The 27,552-nt window shown below is 35.5% G+C and overlaps 1 protein-coding gene across 1 annotated transcript in view; it reads right to left on the reverse strand.

The window, feature by feature from the left end:
- The window catches only part of Nprl2 (Nitrogen permease regulator-like 2), a 187,680-nt gene that overhangs the window by 118,897 nt on the left and 41,231 nt on the right, over positions 1-27,552 (reverse strand). The window contains exons 4-5 of the mRNA XM_090393218.1: positions 24,195-24,303; positions 16-152 (exon numbers count right to left, since the gene is read on the reverse strand). Of these exons, the coding sequence (XP_090249344.1) occupies positions 16-152; positions 24,195-24,303 (246 nt within the window). The remainder of the gene's footprint in view (positions 1-15; positions 153-24,194; positions 24,304-27,552) is intronic.

Here is a 27,552-nt window from a genome sequence, read left to right on the forward strand (position 1 = left end):
CGCAGATTTTTTTACCTGCTGAGTGGTAAGATCCCACTGAGTTGGTAAAATTGAAGACCAACTCTGGTTGAAAATAGGTACATGATGATCAAGGACTTGAGGAGGATCCTTGTGCACTCTTACTATCTTTAAGTGAATGGTGGTGGACTCACCTAATTGAGGGAAAAAATATTTAGAAAAAAAAAGAAAAGGAATGTTTTAAATTAAAATTTACTATATGGTAATGAAGATGCTATAAGAATGCAAGCACAGGAGTTACACATATGAGAGTAATAAAAAATGCAGTGAATTTTTTTTTTCAATGTGAATGTCATCTGCAAAAGGCTATTAGCATATATGCTAACAATAGACACTAATATAGTATTCATATTAGTGTTAGTACTGTGGATGGGCAAGGAGTTAGATAATTGAAAACTTTTTTCCTGGAGAAGATCTAACAAACTTTTTCATGTTATTTCAGACCTCCAATAAGATTAATCTAAAGATAACTTTTTTCATAACTGTGCATAATTTCAAGAGGTGACAATGAAACTAACTGTTTAGCATTGCAGACAATGTATCTTATTCCTATTTCCACATCTGAGATGTAGTGAGATGGGTTTTTAATGATCTCAGAATGTTAAGTGTTTTTGGCAGATGGCTCATTAAAGTTTTGTGAACTAAATCAGCACTATATGTATGTAGTGCTGATTTAGTTGGATTTTATGATCTGAAACTTATGGCCAATTTCTGTAGGCAAAGAAAAATACCAAAATGTCCCACTCCTAAGAAAATGTAAATTTCAGTTAAATAGTCAACAGAAAATTGCATTAGTGTCTGTTCCAATTAATATATTATTTTGCTGAAATCAAGGGGAAATAACTGCATGTGATATACACAATGCTGAAATAAGTATTGAAATACAAGCAATGGACAAAAAAATGGAAAAAACAGTGACATGTTTCGATTAATATGGCATTGGTCTGCTGTGGGCATCTAGTGCAACCTGTATTCTTTGAGGGAGAGAGACTGTCAAGGCTTGGAACTCAACAGGAGGAATTTTACACCATTCATCTGAGAGAAACTGGATCAATTCACCTTTGTTCGTTGGAGGTGGGAAATGTTGCCTGAGAGCTCATTCCAAAATGTCCTATAGGATTTAAGTCTGGCGATCGGGATGGCCATGGCAGACAGGACACCTCATTGTCATGTTCTGTAAACTACTGAGTGACCACATTTGCTCGATGAATGGGAGCATTATCTTGTTGAAACGTAGCTGGCTGAGTAGGAGAAAAATGTGTCAACGTGAGATAAAGATGATCACTTGATTGAAAGATAACGTGCAGCACCCACTTTGCTTCCAACAAGTGAACTCAAATCATGCTATAAGAATGCATCCCAGACCATTACACAACCACCAAACCTTTCATAGCTGAAAACAAGCACTCTGACTGGTAAGCTTCCTTCAGATAATGACACACTCGTATTTATTTGTTTGCAGAAAAAAAGTGTGAATGTAGATTCATCGGACCATATCACATCCCTCCACTGTTGTGTAGTCCACAGCCTGTGATCTCTGCACCATTGGACGTGACAACATGCATTGATGGGAGTGATCAAAAGCTTGTGTAAGGCAACCCCGACCGTGATATCCAACTCTGGGTAGTTCCCGGCACAGAGTTTTTGTTGAAATGGGTTTCTCACAACTGGTGTTGAATTTTCAAGGAAAAGAGTGAATAATATATTTAATAGCCATGTATTTCAACCTGAAAATTACAAGTCATCAGGCAGTTGAATAAGAAGTAAAACATAAATAATGGATTATTTACAACAGTAAGAGTCATGCAATGTTATACATAGAACAACACAAATAAATAACTGAGGATACATAGCTTTATTATTTAAAAAGTTAATGATGTGCGATTAGAATAAGACTCTCCCATATTTTCAACAACAGTAGGCAGTCATTTCAATTCAGATTTGGATGATGGAATAAGGCTTTGGTGGTGGTGTTTGTTTGTTTTTTTTTATAAATAAATGTTCGAGCCTATGGCAGTAACAATGCAGTAAGCACATTTCAGACCATAAAATATTGTGGTCGGTTTCAATTCCATGTTGTATAAGTCCAGATTTCCTACTAACAACGTAAAATTGGTGTTAATGCATTCTTTTCTTCACTAAACGTCCAGTCTGTTTGAAGTAAGAAAAGTGACAGTCACTTGGAATTTGGTAGATGCTAGGAAGAGGAAGATATAATTTATTAGAAGATGGAAACCATAATGACAGTTTCTGGAAAGGAATGAATGTAGCCATCAGATAATACTTTTTAAGGATTCTAGAGATTGGTTCCAAGATGACACTGCCTGATGACTTGTAATTTTCAGGTTGAAGTATATAGTTATTAAACATATTATTCACTCATTTTCTTATTGTGTTCATTTGTGAAACCTATGGAACAAGTGTTGCTGAAACAATTTTAAAATCAATCTGTTATCTATCAGGACTTCAATGTTGTCAAATCTTATATTTTGGTTTTTCTAACGCACTTATTTATGCAAGTATACTTGAGAAACGGTTGAGAAGAATTGTGAAAGAAAAGCATAGTGAAGAACAAGCTGGATTCAGGCCAAATAGAGGCTGTCAGGATCAGATCTTCACTTTATAACAAACAGTTGAGAAAGCATGGGAATATAACAAAGATCTATATTTAAGTTTTGTCGATTTGGAAAAGGCATATGACAAGGTGCCAAGAGAGAAGCTTTTCAATACGCTACAATTATATGGTGTCAATGGAGCATTATAACTAATATTTAAGGAATTGACAGCGTATACTAATAATATATAAATTAAATAAACTTTAATATATACTTTCCGATATTTTGGCAAACGTCACGTTGCCATCTTCTTGGGAACTTAATAGAAAGACATGTGCACACAAGTACTACATAACAGCAAATGAGAACTGAAGCTAGGAAGCTAACATTTTCCTAAAGTCCTGATGGTGCCCCCTGGCAGGCTATATTGGTGGTTCTTGGCCTTTGGGCTGAAGTTCTTCTGATAAATGTTTCCCAAATTTGGGGCAGTCTCATGCATCCGAATTTGTTGAGGTTTGGCATGTTCCTAAGGGCTGAGGCTGATTCCATGAATAGTCTTTGATACTTGAACTTGCTGCGGTGTATGACTGTGGCTTTCTTCCATCTTATTCTGTGGCGAGTATCCAGAGCATGGTCTGCAAGCCCAGAATGGCTGTACTGGTGAAATCGGATGTAATCCTTGTGTTCTGAGATTCTGATATTTGCTGTCCTGCCTGTTTGGCCAAAGTAAGACAATTTACAGCTGCAAGGGACCTGGTATACACCAGGTAGGTCTAGGGGAAGTGGTTGGTCTTTAGTGGAGCAGATAAGGGATGCCAATTTTCTATGTGGTCTGTAACAAGTGGTTAAGTCATGTTTTCTTAAGATTTTGTTGATTTTTTCCGAGGTGCCTCGGATGTAGGGAATGGTGATGGAATTAGAGTAATCTTTTTTGTGAAGGGGAGGGGGTGGTGGGTTGTGGATAACTGGGTTAAGTATTTTCTGGATTTTTTTTGGGGGGGGGTAGAAATTGGCTGAGAAAGTGTCACGGATGTGATTTAGTTCAGTGGTTAGGGCTTGATCATTTGAACAGATCATTTTTGCCCTGTTGAATAGTGTCTTAATAACTCCATATTGTTGTGAGGGGGGGGGGGGGGGGGGATGATGGGATTGTTGGTGAATGTATCTGCCTGTATGGGTGGGTTTTCTATAAACTGAGAAAACCAAGGTTCCATCAGGTTGGCGGGTGAGAGGTTATTGTTTTCCTCTTTTTCCAGGGTGAACTTGATTCTAGGGTGTTGGTTGTTTAAGTGTGTTAGGATGGAGAGGAGTGAATCCGGGCCATGTGGCCAAATAGCAAACACATCATCAACGTAGCGAAGCCATATGGTAGGTTTTTGTGGGCTGAGTTTAAGGCTTTCTCTTCAAAAGTCTCCATAAAGAAGTTGGCCAAGGGTGGGGAAAGTGGTGAACCCATGGCTGTCCCCTCTATCTGTTTGTAGAATTTTTCCTGCCAAACGAAATAGCCTGAGTTCATTGTAAACTTAAATAGGGCTGAGATATCGGGAGGAAATTTAGCTTGGATTAGCTCTAGGGTTTCTTTGAGGGGTACATTCGTGAATAGGGAGGAGACGTCAAAACTGACCATTATGTTGCAGTGTAAGGTTTTCTATACTGGCTTTGAAGTGGGCTGAGTTTTTTTTATGTGTGATGGTGTGTTGCCAGTATAGTGTGAGAGCCCTTTGGCTAAATGCTTAGCTAGTTTGTAAGTGGGGGAATCAATGCCATCCACTATGCGACGTAATGGCACATTTTCTTTATGTATTTTTGGGAGCCCATATATGCAGGGGGGGGGGGGTCTAGAGTTATAGGGTTTTAGTCTGTTGGTAACCTCCACAGGCCAAGAAGTAACCTTCTTAAGGAGCCTATGGAGTTTTCTAATTTGTGAGTTGGTGGGATTGTAATTAATGGGGAGGTAAGTGGATCGATCTAATAGCAAAGCCTTGAGCTTACCTATGTAGTCATTAAGGTTGAGTACCACAGTGGCATTCCCCTTATCCGCTTTGGTGATCACTATTTCTTTGTTTCTCTTCAATTCTTGTAGTGACTTGTATTCACTAATAGATATGTTGGATTCTGGAGGTTTTGCTTTTTTGAGAACACAGGCTACATCCAATCGAATATCGTTGGCGGTGTGGTTTGGAAGTTGGAGAATTCCGCGTTCAATTTGGATCATTAATTCCTCTGCCGGTCGCAATTTCCTCCCGATATCTCAGCCCTATTTCAGTTTACAATGAACTCAGGCTATTTCGTTTGGCAGGAAAAATTCTACAAACAGATAAAGGGGACAGCCATGGGTTCACCACTTTCCCCACCCTTGGCCAACTTCTTTATGGAGACTTTTGAAGAAAAAGCCTTAAACTCAGCCTCACAAAAACCTACCATATGGCTTCGCTACATTGATGATGTGTTTGCTATTTGGCCACATGGCCCGGATTCACTCCTCTCCTTCCTAACACCCTTAAACAACCAACACCCTAGAATCAAGTTCACCCTGGAAAAAAAGGAAAACAATAACCTCCCCTTCCTAGACACACTAGTCACCCGCCAACCTGATGGAACCTTGGTTTTCTCAGTTTATAGAAAACCCACCCATACAGGCAGATACATTCACCAACAATCCCATCACCCCCCCCTCACAACAATATGGAGTTATTAAGACACTATTCAACAGGGCAAAAATAATCTGTTCAAATGATCAAGCCCTAACCACTGAACTAAATCACATCCGTGACACTTTCTCAGCCAATGGCTACCCCCCCCCCCCAAAAAAATCCAGAAAATACTTAATCCAGTTATTCACAACCCACCACCCCTCCCCTTCACAAAAAAGATTACTCTAAATCCATCACCATTCCCTACATCCGAGGCACCTCGGAAAAAATCAACAAAATATTAAGAAAACATGACTTACCCACTTGTTACAGACCACATAGAAAATTGGCATCCCTTATCTGCTCCACTAAAGACCAACCACTTCCCCTAGACCAACCTGGTGTATACCAGGTCCCTTGCAGCTGTAAATTGTCTTACTTTGGCCAAACAGGCAGGACAGCAAATATCAGAATCTCAGAACACAAGGATTACATCCGATTTCACCAGTACAGCCACTCTGGGCTTGCAGACCACGCTCTGGATACTCGCCACAGAATAAGATGGAAGAAAGCCACAGTCATACACCGCAGCAAGTTCAAGTATCAAAGACTATTCATGGAATCAGCCTCAGCCCTTAGGAACATGCCAAACCTCAACAAATTTGGATGCATGAGACTGCCCCAAATTTGAGAAACATTTATCATAAGAACTTCAGCCCAAAGGCCAAGAACCACCAATATAGCCTGCCAGGGGGCACCATCAGGACTTCAGGAAAACGTTAGCTTCCTAGCTTCAGTTCTCATTTGCTGTTATGTAGTACTTGTGTGCACGTGTCTTTGTATTAAGTTCCCAAGAAGATGGCAATATGACGTTTGCCAAAATATCGGAAAGTATATATGAAAGTTTATTTAATTTATATTTTTAGTATACGCTGCCAATTCCTTAAATATTAGTTATCATGTTTAACCAGCGTATAAGCCTCTCAACAAGAATAGTCAATGGGGCATTATATCAAGCAATACTTAGTCTTTATTTGAGTTGTAAGTAAGCAATTAGAATTGAAGGGAGTACAGGAAGATGGTTTAATGTTAAATCTGGTGTGAGATAAGGATGTACATTATCCCCTCTCTTATTCATTATCTATATGGATCACATTATGAAGGTAAGTGGTATTAAACATATCAAAATTGGAGATGTTAATGTCAGCTGTTTGCTTTATGTGGACGATGTTATACTTCTAAATAAATCCACTACAAGCCTGCAAGATTCCTTGACTAAACTGAATAACTGTTGTAATAGATATGGTATGAAGGTTAGCAATAAAAAGAGAAAGACAATGAAAATAGACAGAATCATTGAAAATGTCAACTGCTTTGTGAACGGAGAACCTGTGGAACAAGTAAAACATTTCAGCTGATGATGTAAATTAAATATGGAAATAGACAACAGAATCAACAAAGCTGGTATGGTAGGAAGTCAATTGAATAAATTCATATGGTATAAGAGAGAAATTAGTCAGAACACTCAATTAGCTGTATACAAGACAGTGTTCAAACCAATTTTAACTTATGGATCTGAGAACTGAGTCAGAAGTAAAACACTTGACCAAAGACTAGAGACCGCAGATATGAGAGTCCTGAGAAAGATTAGAGGTGTGAACAGATGGCATCAATGGCAATATCATATTAAAAACGAGGATATTAGGAAAGAACTTGAAATTGTCAGCATCCAGGAATGCTGGATGCTGACAATGAGGATACACAGTATCCTCATTGTCACTCTAAGGTGGTATGGTCACTTAAACAGAATGGGCAAGAAAAGATTAGCAAAAACAAGTGTTCTCTGCCAGGTTGGCAGGAAAACGACCCAGAGGAAGACCAAGATATAGGTGGATTGATACTGTACAAAGTTTCTTAGATGACAGAAATATAAGATCTGATAATGTTGGAGTCTTAACAAGTAACAGACTAATTTGGAGAAAAATTGTAGATAAGAAGTTAGTAATGGTGTAAATTTTTCATGTAGTACTATCATATCCTGTAAACCCCTTGAGGGTACATCGCAGGAATTTTATGATGATATTCACACATCTGCAAATTGAGGTGAGCATAAATTTCTATTCTCGCACATCTCTGGTGTGCAAAAATAGGTGCTCTTGGCTGCTCAGCTAAGTCCTGAGAATAACTGCTTCCCAAATTTGAAGCAGATTCTAGTAAGTCTCTCATATTTATGATTAAATAACTAAAATTTGTTTTATTAGGTCAATAGATTAGATTATGACAGATGATTATACAGAGTAGTTTTGCCACATATGCTAATGGCTTCTTCTAGGTTAGGAAGAACAAAAAAATAAAATAAAATAAAATAAAATAAAAATACAGTAAAAGGGTCAACACGAGTCATTACATAACTAAAGACACATGTAGGAACTGTTACACACGAGTAAAAAAACAGGAAAGATGTGGAATGTGAAAGCTGGCACAAGTCATTTGTTCAGTAAGCATGTAAGGTTGGCAGAAAATTGAAGTCTGATGTGCAGAAAGATCTAATAAGCAACTTCCAAATATCACACAGAATCATTCCTTGGTTTCTGTTGAGTGTGCCTTGTAAGTGGATAACTATTGTAGATTCTTAGATGTTGCAGGCATTGAAGTTGTCCTCTATGTAAGGAAAGAGCTCTTCCCATTCAATATTATGGTGAGTGTGAAAGAAGTGGAAAGCTAAGCCTGAGCTGTATTCTGTTGTTATTCATGTCACCAATATGCTCTTTTTGTCCTATTTCCAAACTTCTAAAAGTTTGCCCTATGTAAGAAAGGCCACGTGAACATAGAATATTATAACACCAGGATGTTATGTTTGTTGAAAGGGTTGTGGTCCTTAGGTGAATATAATAAAGCTCGTATAGTCAGAATGGGTTTGAAAGCCACTCTTTATGTCATGAGATTGGCTATTTTGAGAGAAAGTCTATCAATATAAGGGATAGAAACTGAGGTTCTATAGCAAATGTTGATAATTTGTTGTGGAGCAGGAGTAGAGAATAGTATTCTTTCTACCATTTTCTTAGAATATTCATTGCTCACCAGCAATTGGAGTAGAGACTGTAATTCTTCTTCCATCTTTTCTTCATATTCTGTAATAGATTGTCAATGTCAGTTATTTAATCACATTTGTTTTTTGGTCAAAAATTCTACCCTCTCATATTAATGTTTGCTACAGTGAAGAAAGGCGGCCTTATTGCAACATCCTGTGGTGGTAAAGCATGGTCAGAAAGTGCAGAGTTTTCACAATGGTGAAACTGGATACCTAGTGATTGTAATATTGGCTGTACTGCCTATTTGGCCACAGCAGGATAGTTCACAACTGCAAGGTACCTTACAAAAAAAACCTGGCAGATCTTTAGCAGAGCAGATAAAGGATGTCAATTTCCTACATGGTCTGTAGATGGTTACAATGTTGTATTTTCTTAGGATTTTTTGCTAGTTTTTCAGATGTGTACCATGGATATATGGAATGGTGATAGATTAGGTGTAATTGCTGTTCTGGAAATGGAAGGGGAAAGAAGTGGGGGATTTAGCCTTCCTCCCTAAATTCATTGCAAGAGCTTTGCAGTATACCAAATGCTCTATTTTCACCAATGCCCCCCCCCCCAAGGAATGGAGTGAGGGTGAAATAAGTCTTTTTCCCCCCTCTTTCTAAATTTGCTATAGTGACCTTTGCACTACCTGCCAGTGTTTTCTTTAGGAGAAGACTGTTACAGTTGCTTCAGCTTCATTATGTGAGAATGAGTAGCAAGCTGTGACCACATTTTCTGTCTTGTGCTTGCAATCCAGATATGATTGTAATCCAAATTATCCCTTAAAGAAATACAATTATAATCACTAACTCTATACCGTTCTTTGGCAATACTGAACAAAATCTGTTTAGGTGTTGTTGTTTTTTTTTTTTAACATGAAAAAAACTCTTCAATTTGTGACAAGATGGGTTTATGGATCTGACATACTGTTCTAAGACAACTCCAACTATTAAAGTTTTTATCAGGTACACATGTTTGTGCTGGATGTGGCTAATTGCCCATCCTACCTTTAGAATGTTTTCAGTCTAAGAAGTTAACTTTTCAGTAAAAAGGTGTTTACTATCAGCACATGGCTTTGTATTTGGTCAGTGGCTATCTAGAAAATGACGACATACTCCCCTGAAGTTCTATGGTGTTTTTATGAAAAGAAAACAATGTTACTCTTCATGCACTTCTCAGTTTGCAGGCTAACTTCATCTTGTCCTAAAATACTAAGGCCCACGAAATTAACCTTTATATAATACAAGTGGCTTTCTAACCAAAATAACCAGCATCTAAAATTCTCCCTCTTCCACTAGTAGCATATGCTTTGTATTTGGTGACTGTCTTTAAGTGGAAGATGAATTTCATTGCCAGTGAGACTACTGTTCTGTTTACTGGAAGTACAAAAAAGTTCTTTTTGGTTTCTAGAGTAGAGTTTTTTGGATTATGAAAAAAAAATAAATTAAAAATATAAGATGTAAAATGAATAAAAAAAATAGAACAAAATCCTCAGTCCGCACACAGCACTAATGTATTATAGTGCTGGGGATGGACTGTAGATAGTAATCGAACATTAATCCAACATTCCACGTCCTTTCACAATTAACCAATCCTTGCATATCAACAGATTTTTGGTACAGCACCATGTAACTGCACTTTAATTATTTGACTCTTCAGTTATCAAGAATGGCAAACTGTCTTCCCAATGTGGTCAAGATAAACAGTGTGTGTGTGGGGGGGGGGGGGGGATGAAGTCAGAAGCAGAGTAATCTGTTGATAATCTTAGACATTTGGAGGTTGTATTCCTTTGGAAATACTTATGGTGGAAGCTGTTACACAGAACTCAGGTGGATGGGATGAAAGACAATAAGGAGTAGCAGGTTCAGTGATTATGTGCACTTCAACTAAAGTAATGACTGGCAGCTCTTTCTTGAGTTCCTGTAGCTCTGTCAGAAATAGAAGGCATAATGGATGCTAGTTCTGGTGAACAGAGGCAGTGGAGGTATGTCCAGAAGAGAGAGACCATGCAGAAATTGATTTTCTATGAAACAGTGGATAAAGAGAATTTATGAGAGGGGTGTCAATCAACTAAACCTGCCTTTCTGTGCAGCATCAATTTTTTTTTTTTTTTTTTTTTTTTTTTTTTTTTTTTTTTTTTTTTTTACAGATCTAAGGTGCCCTATCCCAAACATACAAACAGTATTCCAAGGTTAGGTGAATTTGAGATCTGGTAAGAAGGGAGGTACTGTCTAAAGCAAAAAAGGATGCCAAGTTTTTTGAAAGCTGAAGATACTACAGAAGTGATATGATTATGCCAGAAAACGTTTGGAGTGAGAATCAATCTGAAAAGAGATCTGGTTGTGATTGATGAGCCAGGCATTATCAAAAGTGGAGAAGATCTGAGGTCTTTTTTATGAGAAAACTAAACTGTTTTGAAAGCGTTGAAGACAACTTTTTCCTGCCAATCTGGCAACAAACACTTGTTTTGTTAATCTTTCCTCTCCCATTCTGTTTAAGTGACCATTTGCTGCACACACACACACACACCTCCTGAATACTTACAATGTCAAGTTCTTTCCTAATATCCTCATTTCTAATATGATACTGCTATTGATACCATCTGTTCACTCTACTAATCTTTCTCAGAACTCTCATATCTGTGGTCTCCAGTCTTTGATCAAGTGTTTTATTTCTAACCCAGCTCTTAGATCCATAAGTTAAAATTGGTTTGATTACTGTCTTGTATATAGCTAATTTAGTGTTTTGACTAATTTCTTTCTTATTCCATATAAATTTAATCAACTGACTTCCTATCATATCAGCTTTACTAATTCTATTGTCTATTTCCATATTTAATTTACCATCTTCACTAAAAATTGTGTCTAAATAGCAGAAATCTTTTATTTGTTCTATAGGTTCGCCATTCAGGATGATGGTGATTTCCTGATTTTCATACCAAATTATTACAACAGTTATTCAATTTAGTCAGGGAATCTTGCAGACAGGATTTATTTAAAAGTATAACATCATCTGCATAAAGTAAAGAGGCAAGATTAACATCACCAATTTAGATATCAGATTTAATACCATTTTCATTCAATAACGTGATCCATAGATAATGAAACAGTGGAGATAATGTGCACCCATGTTGTATGTTGTTTTATATATATATATAGCTGAGTTAGTGATTTCACATGGATTACGCAGGGTTTTCTTACTGGAAACTTTTCATCTTGCAAAACGGACAAAAGAATTTATGGTTGTAGCACACAATGCAGATTACTTTTAGCAAATCCTCTTTTGAAATTCGACGTATATAATTTGCCATTCAGTCAGGCCATTTCTTTTGTAAGTAGTAATATCAAAATAAAATAAAATAACAACATTCAAGCAACTGTCAGTAGTATTCATAAAAGTTCTGAAAGTGATTGATATATATCCAAATATTAAAAGTACATAAACTTAAAAACATTTTCGTTTAGATTCTCATGCTCCTGCAATATGTCATTTTCACATAGCTTAAAGTAATAAAATCATTAAATTCTTGAAATGTACCCTCAGAAGGATGTAGACAATATTATGAAAACGTTTGATCGTTACTCCCATCCTATTGACAATTTTCTTCAATTAATATGTTACCTGTCAGGATTTCAATATTATCAATTTTATATTTTAGTCTTCTAAGACACTTCTTACTGCATTAATCCACCTAGATCTTTGTCTATTTCTGAGTCTTTTCCTGCTATCCTGACAAAAAACAAACAAACAATTGTTTTGCTAATCTTTCCCTTCCTATTCTATTTAAATGACCTTATCACCTGAGATTACCTCTGCTAACATATTTCCGAATGTTAGCAGAGAATATGTTATTCAGCTCTCAGATCCCCATGTTAAAACCCATCTAAACAATGTTTTGAATATAGCTTGTTTAGTGTTTTGACTAATTTCTCTCTTATTTTATATAAATTTATTCAGTTGACTTCCTACCATACTAGATTTATTAATTTTATCTATTTCCATATTCAATTTGTCATTGTTACTAAAAATTGCACACCTAAATAGCTGAAATGTTTTATTTGTTCTATAAGCGGTCTCCATTCAGAATGTAATTGATGTCAGCAATAAAAATAATGAAAATAGACCTCTGTCTATTTTCATTGCTGGTTTTCATACAAAATTTATTACAGAAGTTTTCAATTTAGTGAAAGAATTCTGCAGACTTGTACTGGATTTATTTAGAGATATAATATCTGCATAAAGTAACAAACTCAGATTAACATCTCCAATTTTGATATAAGCTTTAATACTACTTTCTAGCATAATGTGATACATATAAATGATTAATAACAGTAGAGATAATATGCACTATTGTCTAATACCTGTTTTAACATCAAACCACCTTCCTGTACCTCCTTCAATTCAACTGTTGACTTACAATCCAAATATAGATATAGGTTTCTGTTCTGCCATTTTTAGTGATAAAATTAGTAAAACAGTTTGAAATGATACAAAACATTGTTATAAATGACTATAGGTAAACTATAGTCATTTAGAAATGTTTGTATAACTTGAGTCTCAGCTCAGGAATGATACAGGAATGGAAGGAATGTATGAGAGTCCCGCTGCACAAGGATAGTGCAAAAAACTGAGGTGTCTAATTACCGACCTATCAGTATCTCTGGTGTGGTAGTGAAGATTTTAGAGAAGTAGGTAAGAACTTGCATACAGAAATGGATAGACAAATAAGCTATACACTGCAAGGAGCAGCAAGGGTTTACTAAAGGAAGATCATGTTTTAGCAATTTGCTCATATTATAACAATGTTACAGCTGAGTTGGATGAAGGGAATGGATACACTATGATAATGTTGGATTTTTCTAAAGCATTTGATAGGATACCACATGAAAGGCTGTTGCATAAACTAGAGAGTATGGGATTGGAATATAAACTCTTGACTGAGATCAGGGGATGGTTGATAGACAGATATCAAAAAAAGTGGTATACAGTGGGTGTGAATCTGCCAGATTTAAGGTGACCAGTGGTGTACCTCAGGGTTCGGTCCTTGGGCCATCATTGTTCAATCTAAACAGTAACAACATTAGGGAAGGTCTAACACGAGATATGCAATTGTTTGCCGATGATGTGAAGATAGGCAGAGCAATCAGGGGATGCTACTGATGTTCAGCACTTACAAAATGATTTGAATACGCTGGAAATTTGAGCAAACAAAAATGGCAGTCAGTTTAACATTAGTAAGTGTAAAGTTATGCACTTTGGTGTGATGAGATTTCCAGTTGCATATTATATTAGTGGGGTTATGCTATAAGAAACTGAGGAGGCAAGGGATCTTAGTGTAATGATGGATAGGAATGTGAAGTTCAAAGGTCACATAGCAAAAGTTGCAAATACAACTCAGAGGATAATTGTGATGTTGAAGTGAACCTTGACATCTAAGGATAAGGAAGTAATTTTGCCTCTTTATAAAGCTATGATAAGACCACATCTGGATTATTGTGTGCACATTTGTCTCCCAGATTCCAAGGAGATAAAGAAGCAGTGGAAAGGGTGCAAAGAGGAGTTACAAAGATTATATCCAGATTATGGGATTTAGATTATGACGACAGATTGCGAGTATGTAGATTACAGACTGGTTAACAGGAGAAAGAGGAATGATATGATAGCAGTCTATAAACTTTTGAATGGGTGTTATAGGATATCGTCTGATGAAAGTTTTTATACTGAAGGAGGGGAGAGAACATGGGAGCATCCATGGAAGTCAAGAAAGGGGTAAGAACTAGGTTTTTCTCTCACAGAGCAATGAGTGAGTGGAGTGGTGTGAATGAATTTAAGGGAAGGTATGACAACTGATCTGGGTGATTTATAGCCTCCCTCGATGAGTCCTTGACTCTCTGAAGGTCTTAGATAATAATAACTACCTACCTACAGTACATTAGCTAGAAAAGGATTTCTTTATTTTCTGTGGTAATGAATGAGTTCACTTGTGAAACATTTTTCATATTTAAGTTTTGTAGATATGAAAAAGGCATATAACAAGGTGTCAAGAGAAAAGCTGTTCAAAACACAAAAGTTATATGGTGTAAATGAAGCATTATATCAAGCAATTGTAGTTTTGAAGAGGCTTTCTTCTGACACCTTGTCATATGCCTTTTCAAGTAGAAAGCTTAAATGGATATCCCTTGTTAAACTCCCATGATTACTATGTCTTAAGTGAAAATCTATCCCGAGTCCAGTTTATTGTTTTCAAAGTTTCTCTTTCACAACTGTTGTTAGCCTCTTCTCCAGTATGCTTCATGATTCCTGGAACATTCAGTTATGAAAATTTCTCTGTAATTCTCACATTCAGTTTTATTTTTCTTCTTATAGATGAGTATGAGAACTCTACTCCAATAATCTGCAAGTTGATCCTCTGAACATACACCATGAATTATGTAGTGAAGCCACTGTAAAACTTTTACACTTCATATCTGAACTGAACATATTCCCCATTTTTTTTTTTTTTGTTTATGGTGATCCCACACATGATAGGTCACAGAACCTATAATACAACAGTTCTATGAGTGGTAAGTGACACAGAATAATAATGTTTGGGCTAAGCATTTAGCCAACTTATATGTGCAATGGAAGGGTGGGAGAAATTAATAATGTTGACTATGGATCTCATTTAGATCCTTTGTGTATTTTTGACAAACCGATAAAACCAAATAAGCAAAGGTGAACACTAGGATTCTGAGGTTTGAGTTTCTGAACTATGTCAAGTGGGTGATATTACATTATCTAGAAATTTTATTTGGAAAGTATAAAAGTCAACTGGAAAATAGTTAAGTCTTGAAATAAGACTGACCATTTTTCACATATACCCAAAAATGACTAAGGGTGACCTCTTCCTGCATTAATAATTGTGACAATTCTGTTTCTATTTTGTTTTTTTTTGGTTTAAGCCAATAAGAATACAATTTGGTCGGCTAAATCCCAAATTGCCAGCCCATCCTTGTTCGTTCAGTATCCAGGTAGATATCAAACAGGGTACACCACGAGAAGGTGAGGATTGGACACTAGGTCAGAAGCCCTGGTCGGTTCTCCGCATACCTTTAAAGGCTATGTGGAAGTCTCCTCTCAGTTATACAGCTTTGACCTATAAGCATTTCTGAGCAATAAATACAAAATGTTATATTCAGGCAATGACAATCAAGGAAAAGAAGGAGTAGCCATAGTATTCAACACTAAATACGAAGCTAATCTTCTTAAATGGCAGGCGGTCTCAAGTAGAGTGTTGTGGGCAAATATCAGAATGGGGAACTGGACAATGAGACTTATTTGTGCCTATGGTCCCACAGAAGGTTCTACTAATGTAGAAGTGGAGACATTTTTTGAGGCTTTAGAGAAAGCATGTGACAAAATGAAAAAGGAAAAGTTGGTCCTTGTTGGGATCGAAATAGCAGAGTAGGAAATGATTGTCAGACATACAAAAATATTTTGGGAAAATTTGGAGAAAAGAGCAAAGCTAATAATAATGGCAAATACCTGTTAGATTTCTGCTCAGGACATGGATTGGTTATTACTAACACCATGTTCCAACATAAAAATGTGCACAAATACACATGGAGAGAAGAGGCAAGGAATAAGAAGTCTCATTGACTATGTTATTGTTGATAGTGATGTTTTCTCTCTGGTGCAGGACACCAGAGTGTACAGAGGATTTGAAATTGGAAGTGATCACTATTTAGTCTTGAGCAAGATGAAATTGAATTTCATATTGAAAAGAATAACATGTAAGAAAGTTTTAAAGCGAATAAAAGTTGAGTAGCTCTCAGATGTGCGCTGTAGACTTAAATACACAAAGATTATTGAAGAAAAAATGAAAGAGTTTGAGAACAGGAACCAAACTTGGAGATTCAGTGGCAAGCCTTCCAGGAAACCCTGATTGATTCAGCCAGAGAGGCATGTAGTGAGGTTGTCTGCAAGGATATTAAAATCAGAACTCCATGGTGGACACAGGAAGTTAAAGAGGCAGTGAAAGAAAAGAAACAAGCATATCAAAAGTTCCTGGCAAATAAGTCAGCTTGTGCTCTTAGAGAATACAGAGACAAATGCAAGAAAGCTAAACAGTGTGTAAAACTAGCTAAACAAAAGTCATGGGGAGGACTTTGGCAGGAACATAGAAAATAAATATCAAGAAGGTGGCAAAATATTCTGGAGGTTGTTGAAGAAGCTTAGAAATGGAGGAAAGAGTGCTGTAAAAGGAGTTAGAGATGATAAAGGTGACATGAAAATGGGGAAAAAAGATACCCTTGAAGTATAGAGTAATTACTTCAAAAAATTGCTAAATGAAACAAGCAGTGATAGCACAATGGTAAAAAACACTCAACAGGCATACAGTCAGGAATACATATCCATACTTGAAGTAGAAAAGGCCATTAAAGGCTTGAAATGTGGAAAGGCAGCAGGAGTAGATGATATTCGACCAGAAATGTTAAGTATGATGGTATAAACGTCTTACAGTGGCTGCACTGCATAGTTCAGAAGGCCTGGACAGAGGGACGAATTCCTGATGATTGGAGTAGAGCTCTCATAGTATCCGTACATAAAAAGGGAAATAAAACTGAATGTGAGAATTACAGAGGTATTTCCCTATTGAGCTACCTTTCTTCCTGTGTCTACCATTTCCCTATTCTCCTGCTGCCTTTCCACATTTCAAGCCTTTGATGGCCTTTTCTACTTCAAGTATGGATATGTATTCCTGACTGTATGCCTGTTGAGTGTTTTTTACCATTGTGCTATCACTGCTTGTTTCATTTAGCAATTTTTTGAAGTAATTACTCTATACTTCTAGGGTATCTTTTTCCCCCGTTTTCATGTCACCTTTATCATCTCTAACTCCTTTTATACCTTTATCATCTCTAACTCCTGGTAAGATTTATGCAAGTATACGAGAGAAACGGTTGAGAAGAATTGTGGAAGAAAAGCTTGGTGAAGAACAAGCTGGATTCAGGCCAAATAGAGACTGTCAGGATCGGATCTTCACTTTAAGTCAAATAGTAGAGAAATCATGCGAATTTAACAAAGATCAGTATTTAAGTTTTGTTGATCTGGAAAAGGCATATGACAAGGTGCCAAGAGAAAAGCTATTCCATACGCTATAGTTATATGGTGTCAATGGGGCATTATATCAAGCCATACTTAGTCTTTATTTGAGTTGTAAGTCAGTAGGTAGAATTGAAGGAAGTACAGGAAGATGATTTAATGTTAAATCTGGTGTGAGACAAGGATGTACATTATCCCCTCTCTTATTCATTATCTATATGGATCACATTATGAAGGAAAGTGATATCAAACATGATATCAGAATTGAGATGTCAATGTCAGCTTTTTGCTTTATACGGACGATGTTATACTTCTAAATAAATCCGCTACAAGTCTGCAAGATTCCCTGACTAAATTGAATAACTGTTGTAATAGATATGGTATGAAGGTCAGCAATAAAAAGACAATGAAAATAGGCTGAATCGTTGAAAATGTCAATAGCTTTGTGAACAGAGAACCTGTGGAACAAGTAAAACATTTCAGCTACTTAGGCACAATTTTTAGTGAAGATGGTAAATTAAATATGGAAATAGACAACAGAATCAACAAAGCTGGCATGGCAGGAAGTCAAATGAATAAATTCATGTGCCTTAGACGATAGAAATATAAGATCTGATAATGTTGGAGTCTTGACAAGTAATAGACTGATTTGGAGGAAAATTGTAGATAGGAAGTCGGTAATTTTGTAAATTTTTCATGTAGTATTATGATATCTGTTACATGGCAGGAATTTGATGATGACAATTCTGTTTTTTTTTTTTTTTTTTTTTATGAATGAATTGTAGAACTCGTTTTTGGAAGTTTAGCATGTTACAGGATATTTGCTATATTCAGCTGGTAGTTATTATTAGATGCCATAACTGCCTCATTGCATTTTAGATAGGATCTGTAATGTTTGCATTTCTTTTGGAGCTACTGCAAAATAATGGCATGAGATAGGGGTGCTGATTGTCTTCTTTAATTAAACTAATGAGGAGTTAATTGCAACTTATTTTGGCAATAACTATTTTGAGTATACTTGGAAAGGTTTATAAATTTCTTGAGATAAAGTTTTCATCATCATCAAATTCCTGACATAAATCCTCTTAGGATATACAGGATTTTATGATAGTACTACACAAAAAGTTACATCATTACTAACTTCCTATCAACGATTTTCCTCCCGATTTTTCTGTTATCTGTCAACATTCCAATATTATTAGATCTTATATTTCTGTCTTCTAAGGCACATTTTACTGTATCAATCCACTTACATCTTGGTTTTTTTCCCTTGTAATCCAGGCAAAGAACACTTGTTTAGCTAATCTTTCCTCTCCCATTCTGTTTAAGTGGCCATAGCACCTGAAGTTAGCTCTGCTAACACATTCCGAATGCTAATAATGTTAAGTTCTTTATTAGTATTAGCCTCGTTTTTAATATGATACTGCCATTAATACCATCTGTTCAGTCACCTACTCTTTCTCAGGAATCTCATATCTGCAGTCTCTAGTCTTTGATCAAGAGTTTTATTTCTAACCCAGTTCTGAGATGCATAAGTTAAAATTGGTTTGAACACTGTCTTGTAAACAGCTAGTTTAGTGTTTTGACTAATTTCTTTCTTATTGCATATAAATTTATTCATGTTGTCTATTTCCAGATTTAACCTGCCATCTTCATTAAAAACTGTGCCTAAATAGCTGAAATATTTTATTTGTTCTATAGGTTCTCCATTCAGGATGCAGTTGATGTTTTCAGTGTTTCTTCCTATTTATATTGTCTTTATCCTTTTAATACTTTCATACAAATTTATTACAGCAGTTATTCAATTTGGTCAGAGAATCCTGAAGATTTGTCCTGGATTTATTTAGGAATATTACATCTGCATAAAGAAAAGAGTTGAGACCAACATCTCCAATCTTGATATCAGGTTTAATATCACTTCCTTTCATAATGTGATCCATAATAGATGATGAATAACAGTGAAGATAATGTACACCCTTGTCGTTCACCTGACTTAACATCAAACCATCTTCCTGTACCTAATTTGATTCTAACTGCTGATTTAACTCAAATAGATACTATGTATTGCTTGATATAATGTCTCATTTACACCATATAACTGGAGCATTTTGAACAGTTTTCCTCTTGGCACCATATCATGCCTCTTCCAAAAAATTTAAATACAAATCCTTGTTATATTCCCAAGATTTCTCAACTATTTGTCTTAAAGTGAAAATATGATCCTGACAACCTCAATTTGGCTTGAACCCAGCTTGTTCTTGTTGTTCCCAAGATTTCTCAACTATTTGTCTTAAAGTGAAAATCTGATCCTGCCAACCTCAGTTCGGCATGAACCCAGCTTATTCTTCTCCACAATTTTTCTTAGCTGATTCTCAAGAATACTCGCATGAAATGCCTCTAATTCTGACCTGGCCTTCTGAATTATGAGGTGTAGCCACTGTAAAATTTTTATACATTCATATTTTAGTATTTCTGGTTGAATATCATCTACTCCAGCCTTTTTAACATTTCAGGTTTGTGACACCACATGCCACTCTAGCTGAATCGATCAAAGTTTTATTCAGGGTTGGCCATGGAATCTCCAAAGTTTGGTTTTTGTTTTCAAACTCTCAGTTTTTCTTGAATAATGATTGTGTATTTGAGTCTACAGTTCACATATGATAGCAATTCGACTTTGATTACTTTCAAAATTTTCTTACACACCCTTCTTGTCAATATGAAGTTCAATTTTATCCTGCTCAACATTAAATGGTGATCATTTCCTATTTCAAATCATCTGTATACTCTTGGGTACTGAACCAGTCGGAAAACATCACCTTCCACAATAACAAAATCATTGAGATTTTTTTTATTCCTTGCATTTTCTCTCATGTTAATTTGATCATGTCTTATGTTGGAACATGGTGTTAGTAATAACTAGTCCATGTCATGAGCAGAAATCTAGCAGGTACTTGCCATTATTATTATTTGTTTTGCACTTTTCTCAAATTTTCTCAAAACATTCTTATATATCTTGTAATTATTTCCTACTCTGATGTTTAGATCTCCGACAAGAACCAACCTTGTTTTTCTTCATTGTGTCAGCTACCTTCTCTAATGACTCGAAAAATTCCTCCACTTCTTATTAGAATCTTCTGTGGGACCAAAAGTACAAAAAAATTTCATTGTCCAATTCCCCATTCTTGTATTAACCCACATCACTCTACTTAATATTGCTTGCCATTCAAGAAGATTATGCTCATATTTAAGGTTTAATATTTGTTGAAATATTTTCACTTGAGCCTTTCCCATAATGTATAGCATTATACATGTCTATAAGGATATGTGCATTGCATTATGGGATACTAAGGCAATTGATGTGAAGTGATTAGAGACACTATATACAAGTAGTCTAGTAGTGAAGTAAATAAGGTGCGAGACTTTTTGACTACTTCATCATTACCAAATTCCTGACATGTACTCTCAAGGGATGTACTGGACATGATAGTACTACATGAAAACTTACATCATTACTAAATTCCTATCTACAATTTTCCTCCAAATCAATGTTACCCCTGTCAAGACACAAACATTATCAGATCTTATATTTCTATCGTCTAAGGCACTTTTTACTGTATCAATCCACCTATATCTTGGAATTCCTCTGGGTTGTTTTCCTGCCAAACTGGCAGAGAACACTTGTTTTGCTAATCTTTCCTCTCCCAATCTGTTTAAGTGACCATAGCACCTGAGATTAGCTCTGCTAACACATTCCTGAATGCTAACAATGTCAAGTTCTTTCCTAATATATACTCATTTTTAATATGATATTGCCATTGGCGCCATCTTTTCACACCCTAATCTTTCTCAGGACACTCATTTCTGCAGTCTCTATTCTTTGGTCAAGTGTTTTATTTCTAACCCAGCTCTCAGATCCATAAGTTATAACTCATTTTAACACTGTCTTGTATAGAGCTAATTTAGTGTTTTGACTAATTTCTCTCTTATTCCATATAAATTTATTCAGTTGACTTACTACTATACCAGCTTTGTTGATTCTGTTGTCTATTTCCATATTTAATTTACCATCTTCATTAAAAATCGTGCTTAAGTAGCTGAAATGTTTTACTTGTTCTATAGGTTCTCCATTCACAATGTAGTCGATATTTTCATTGTCTTTGTCTTGTTATTGCTGACCTTCATGCCATGTCTATTACAACAGTTATTCAATTTAGTCAGGGAATCTTGGGGCTTGTTTTGTTTAAAATTTGTTTAAAAGTATAACATATAAGCAGATTTGTTTAAAAGTATAACATCATCCGCATAAAGCAAAGAGCTGAGATAAACATCTACAATTTTGATATCAGCTTTAATATCACTTTCCTTCATAATTGATCCATATAGATAATGAATAATAGAGGGAATAATGTACATCCTTATCTGACAACAGATTTAACATTAAACCACCTTCCTGTACTTCCTTCAATTCTAACTGCTGACTTACAACTCAAATAAAGTCTAAGTATTGCTTGATATAATGCACCATTAACCCCATATAACTGTAGCGTTTTAAATAGCTTCTCTCTTGGCACCTTGTCATATGCCTTTTCCAGATCTACAAAACTTAAATACAGATCTTTGTTATATTCCCATGATTTCTCAACTATCTGTCGTAAAGCGAAAATCTGATCCTGACAGCCTCTATTTGGCCTGAACCCAGCTTGTTGCTCTCCAAGTTTTGCTTCCCAAATTTCTTAGCCTTTTCTTGGGTATGCTTGCATAAATCTTACCTGGAAGATTCAATAAGAAATGTCTCTAATTCTCACTGTTTTATTTCCTTTTTTACAGATGGGTAATATGAGTGCTGTACTCCAATTATAAATAAGTCTTGCAGTTCTCAAACCCCTTTCTGTTATAAGATTATTTATTTAGTTTGAATCTTTTGGACAAAAAAGTGGGCAATTCATAAATTCATTTGAGTCTTGGCTCAGGAAATTATAACAATATTTCTTCTTTGTAGTAATTGTGCAGCTATTAAAGAATTGTAGACCATATTTTGGGCAGAATGGATCATCTGGATTGTGACTGAATATGCATGTCATTGTAATAAACCACTGAGAAGTTTTCACCAATAGCATTAATGCCATGCAAGATTTTGCCTGAAATGAGTTAGTTGTATTATTACAGCAAATTTGTATAATTTGTTAATTAAGTGAAAAGCCTGTAGTGAACGAGTCAAGATGAGATATTATGCAATGATCTGCACAAATTAATAATGTTATAAAGAGATCAATAATAATATTTTTAACGATAATCTCACTCATACTGAGTGTTCCTAGCAAGATCTATGCAAGTATACTTGAGAAACGGTTGAGAAGAATTGTGGAAGAAAAGCTTGGTGAAGAACAAGCTGGATTCAGGCCAAATACAGGCCGTCAGGATCAGATCTTCACTTTACGACAAACTGTCGAGAAAGCATGGGAATATAACAAAGATCTGTATTTAAGTTTTGTCGATTGGAAAACGCATATGACAATGTGCCAAGAGAGAAGCTAGTCAATACGCTGCAGTTATATGGTGTCAATGGGGCATTATATCAAGCAATACTTTGTCTTTATTTGAGTTGTAATTCAGCAGTTAGAATTGAAGGAAGTACAGGAAGATGGTTTAATGTTAAATCTGGTGTGAGACAAGAATGTACATTATCCCCTCTGTTATTCATTATCAATATGGATCACATTATGAAGGAAAGTGGTATTAAACATGATATCAAAATTGGAGATGTTAATGTCAGCTCTTTGCTTTATGCAGATGATGTTATATTTCTAAATAAATCTGCTACAAGTCTGCAAGATTCTAAATTGAATAGCTGTTGTAATAGATATGGTATGAAGGTCAGCAATAAAAAGACAAAGACAATGAAAATAGGCAGAATCATTGAAAATGTCAACGTGTTGTGAATGGAGAACCTGTGGAACAAGTAAAACATTTCAGCTATTTAGGCACGATTTTTACTGAAGATGGTAAATTAAATATAGAAATAGACAACAGAATCAGCAAAGCTGGTATGGTGGGAAGTCAATTGAATAAATTCATATGGAATAAGAGAGAAATTAGTCGGAACACTAAATTAGCTGTATACAAGACAGTGTTCAAACCAGTTTTAACTTATGGATCTGAGAGCTGGGTCAGAAGTAAAACACTTGACCAAAGACTAGAGACCACAGATATGAGAGTCCTGAGAAAGATTATAGGCATGAACAGATGGCATCAATGGCAATATCATATTAAAACCGATTATATTAGGAAAGAACTTGACGTTGTCAGCATCTAGGAATGCGTTATCAGAGCTAATCTCAGGTGGTATGGTCACTTAAACAGAATGGGCGAGGAAAGATTAGCAAAACAAATGTTCTCTGCCAGGTTGGCAGCAAAACAACCCAGAGGAAGACCAAGATATAGGTGGATTGATACAGTACAAAGTGCGTTAGACGATAGAAATATAAGATCTGATAATGTTGGAGTCTTGACAAGTAACAGACTGATTTGGAGGAAAATTGTAGATAGGAAATTAATAATGATGTAAATTTTTCATGTAGTACTATCATATCCTGTACACCCCTTGAGGGTACATAGCAGGAATTTGATGATGATGATAATCCCACTATAGTGCATCACTAATATGCTATAAGTGAGATTATTTTACATGCTTGTCTTCACTTATGAAGACCAGTTTTTTTAATGGCATTGCCTTAAATCTTGTTCCTGATTAAAATGATTGATATATATATAAACTTTAATATCATGCTTTATAGCTGTTTTTATACAAACTTCTCAAATATGCAACTTACTGATAGGAATGGAGCAGTGTTCTTTAGTATTGAGTTCATTGCGAATCTGTTCTAAGACATAAGGAAGTTTTTCTTTTGTTTCTTCATGAGATAAGAAGCCAGACTCTAACTGAAATATAATAAAAATTCCACATAATAATTTTGCTAAAATTGTAATTTCAATTGGGTTTATATTTGAAGTTAATGAGATGATATCACTATAATTTGAATAGTTCCTTCAAATGGAACACTTTCAATATAATATTAGCAGCACTACATTTTTTTAATGACAATCCTATTCATTGAAGGTCAAACTTGAAGCACATTAGAACAGACATTCTTCACTAACATAAGCTGAATCATTTTCTACTTCATGTTTCTGTATTTAAGATTGCCCTTTCTAATAGTTAATCTATGGGGAACATTCATAAGATTGAATAAGATGGCATTTAGTGTTCCAAATCTTTGCATGTTACCTGTGTTAGAAAAAAAAAAAACCTTCAGATTTTTCTTCTATCAGCTATATTTACATTAAAATAAATTATGATTAAAATCAAGTAACAATTTTAACATCAAATGTAAGAATATCCTGTGACCTGGTAACTATCACTCCTCTTTCACAATGATGTTCAAGATGGCCTTTGCAGTCCCATATAGCTGTTCATACATTTTTCCTACCCATGAAAAACACCTGAATAAATAAATGCCAGAGTGGAAATGTGTTTGATAAGGTCAACAGTCTGAGTCAAAGCTACACTGATAAACAATGAAGTAATGTCAAATCTGACCATATCTGAATATTATAGAAACAGAAACTAACAACTTTCTCCCCGTCCTAGTGTACAGGAAGGAGAGAAATCACACTTCAACATTCCAACAGTTCAGCAAGTACTGCTGGAATGTTAGACAACAGAATGTGTGTGTTTTGAGATTGCATATAACATGATGCCATCTCAAAATATATACAGTAAGGCTGCTTAAATATAAAGAGCCAACAGGCTTCATTTCAGTGATATAAACACTATTTAAATTAAGGGGATATTAAACCCCACATTGTTTTAAAACTGAATAAGAAACTCAAAGATTGGAATCAGAGAGTTTCATGCCGAATATAGTAAACTATAAAAAAAATCGGTGCTTACTAGCGTAAGCTAATGCAAGTAGTTGTATTACAATACCGGGCAACTCGTTCCAAAGTTGAGTAAAATTCTGATCGCTATTCTTGGCATTTTCCATAATGTAAAAACACATTTCCTAGGAAATGTATGCTGTTTTTACATTATGGTAGGAGGTCACTACCCAGACGGGTTTCAGCCTTTTTTGAGGCTTCATCAGTGAGTAGCTAGACCAAATTAATACCAAAGGGTATAGCGAAAAGAACTTATATACTCTGCTATATGAGTTGTCCAAAAGGTGCACCCATTAAGTTGCTTAAATATAAAGAGCCAACAGGCTTCATTTCGGCGATTGCCCTTTCTAATAGTAATCTATAGGGAACATTTATAAGATTGAATAAGATTGCATCAATCTTTGAGTTTCTTATTCGGTTTTAAAACAATGCGGGATTTAATATCTCCTTAATTTAAATAGTGTTTATATCGCCGAAATGAAGCCTGTTGGCTCTTTATATTTAAGCACCTTAATGGGTGCACCTTTTGGACAACTCGTATAGCAGAGTATATAAGTTCTTTTCGCTATACCCTTTGGTATTAATTTGGTCTAGCTACTCACTGATGAAGCCTCAAAAAAGGCTGAAACCAGTCTGGGTAGTGACCTCCTACCATAATGTAAAAACAGCATACATTTCCTAGGAAATGTGTTTTTACATTATGGAAAATGCCAAGAATAGCGATCAGAACTTTACTCACCTTTGCAACGAGTTGCCCGGTATTGTACTACGACTACTTGCATTAGCTTACGCTAGTAATTGCCGATTTTTTTATAGTTTACTATATTCAGCATGAAACTCTCTGATTCCAATCTTTGAGTTTCTTATTCAGTTTTAAAACAATGTGGGATTTAATATCCCCTTAATTTAAATACAGCAAGGCTGTTTATTCAAATGAATCAGCACTTGCTACTGAAGTCAATAGTGCTTTCATAACACTCTTTTAGCCAGTGGTTATAACTCATATAAAACAAAATACCACAAGCTTTCCCATTCCTCCTACAACCAACATGAAATCACAACAAAATTATTCCCAGGGATTCAGGGTACATTTGAAAAGATAGCTGAAGTTCTTTGTAAATATAATCTCCATGCCACTCTCAAACCACACATTCAGCTAACTACCACAGCCATTCTCCTGAGGATCAGCTTTATCCTCTTATATATCCTGGGGTGTATAAAGTTACTTGTGCCTAGGTAAGTCAGGATTAGCAGACCATGCTATAGATATGCAGTCACACAGAATTAAATGGAAGATGACATCTGTGCTACACAGAAGTTGCTACAGGTCTGAGAGACTATTATTAGAATGAGCAACAGTTATGAAGCACTCCCCAATCTCAACAACTGGTTAATTAATTTGACAAATATCTGAGAGGCAGCCAATTTAAGACCACATTTGGCCTGACCTTTCTTAATTAACTTCATTGTTATCTGTCCCTAGAGAATATCCTGTTAGGGCATTATTCCTTTTCAGTTACAAATTGAACAGCTTCTGTAACAATCTAAGTGCTGTGTGTTTACTACAGCTGTAATCTGTGTTCTGATGATGCTGTTATAAAAATAGCAAAATAGTATCATTAAATCAATTAATCACTATTCTTCTAATGTTGTTTATAGTGTGAAGTACTGTTGTGATCAAGACATAAGTTAATGAGAGAAGCTTATCAGACAGATAAAGAAGAATTACTACGTAGGGTAATAGGAAGTGGGAGAAGAATATTCCTAGAAGCTGTTATTAAGAAGTAGATTTCTACATTGCCATGGAATGCACTGCTGGCAAGTACCAACACTAAACATGTTCAAGAGGGAAATATGTTACACACCATTGTCTGTGGAATTTGGCTTACCATGATGAGTCTTGTAACCCAAAGAGGAGGCGTGAATATAATACTAGTATACTAAAATTTGAAGTTGGTTGAATTAATAATCAGGTTCTGAAAGAGATGCAGTTAAGAAAAAAATTATGGAAAGGTATAAAGCTTATGAATTAGTTATTAAATTTGGCAGCTAAGCAACAACTAGTGTTGTTAAATTGTTAGAGATTATAAAGCAAAATATGAATTACAGCTAACTAAAAGGCTATAATTAATACAAAAATCTTTTACAGATATCTAAAAAAGAGCAGTAATAACAACAACAAATTACACATAATCTCAGTGACTCAGGATTAATTTATGAATGATATGCTAATATCAGGGAGAAATTTAA

This window comes from Typopeltis vanoorti, chromosome 5 (genome assembly GCF_054136105.1).
Source record: "Typopeltis vanoorti isolate ZY-2024b chromosome 5, IOZ_Tvanoo_1.0, whole genome shotgun sequence".
Classification (NCBI taxonomy): Eukaryota; Metazoa; Arthropoda; class Arachnida; order Uropygi; family Thelyphonidae; genus Typopeltis; species Typopeltis vanoorti.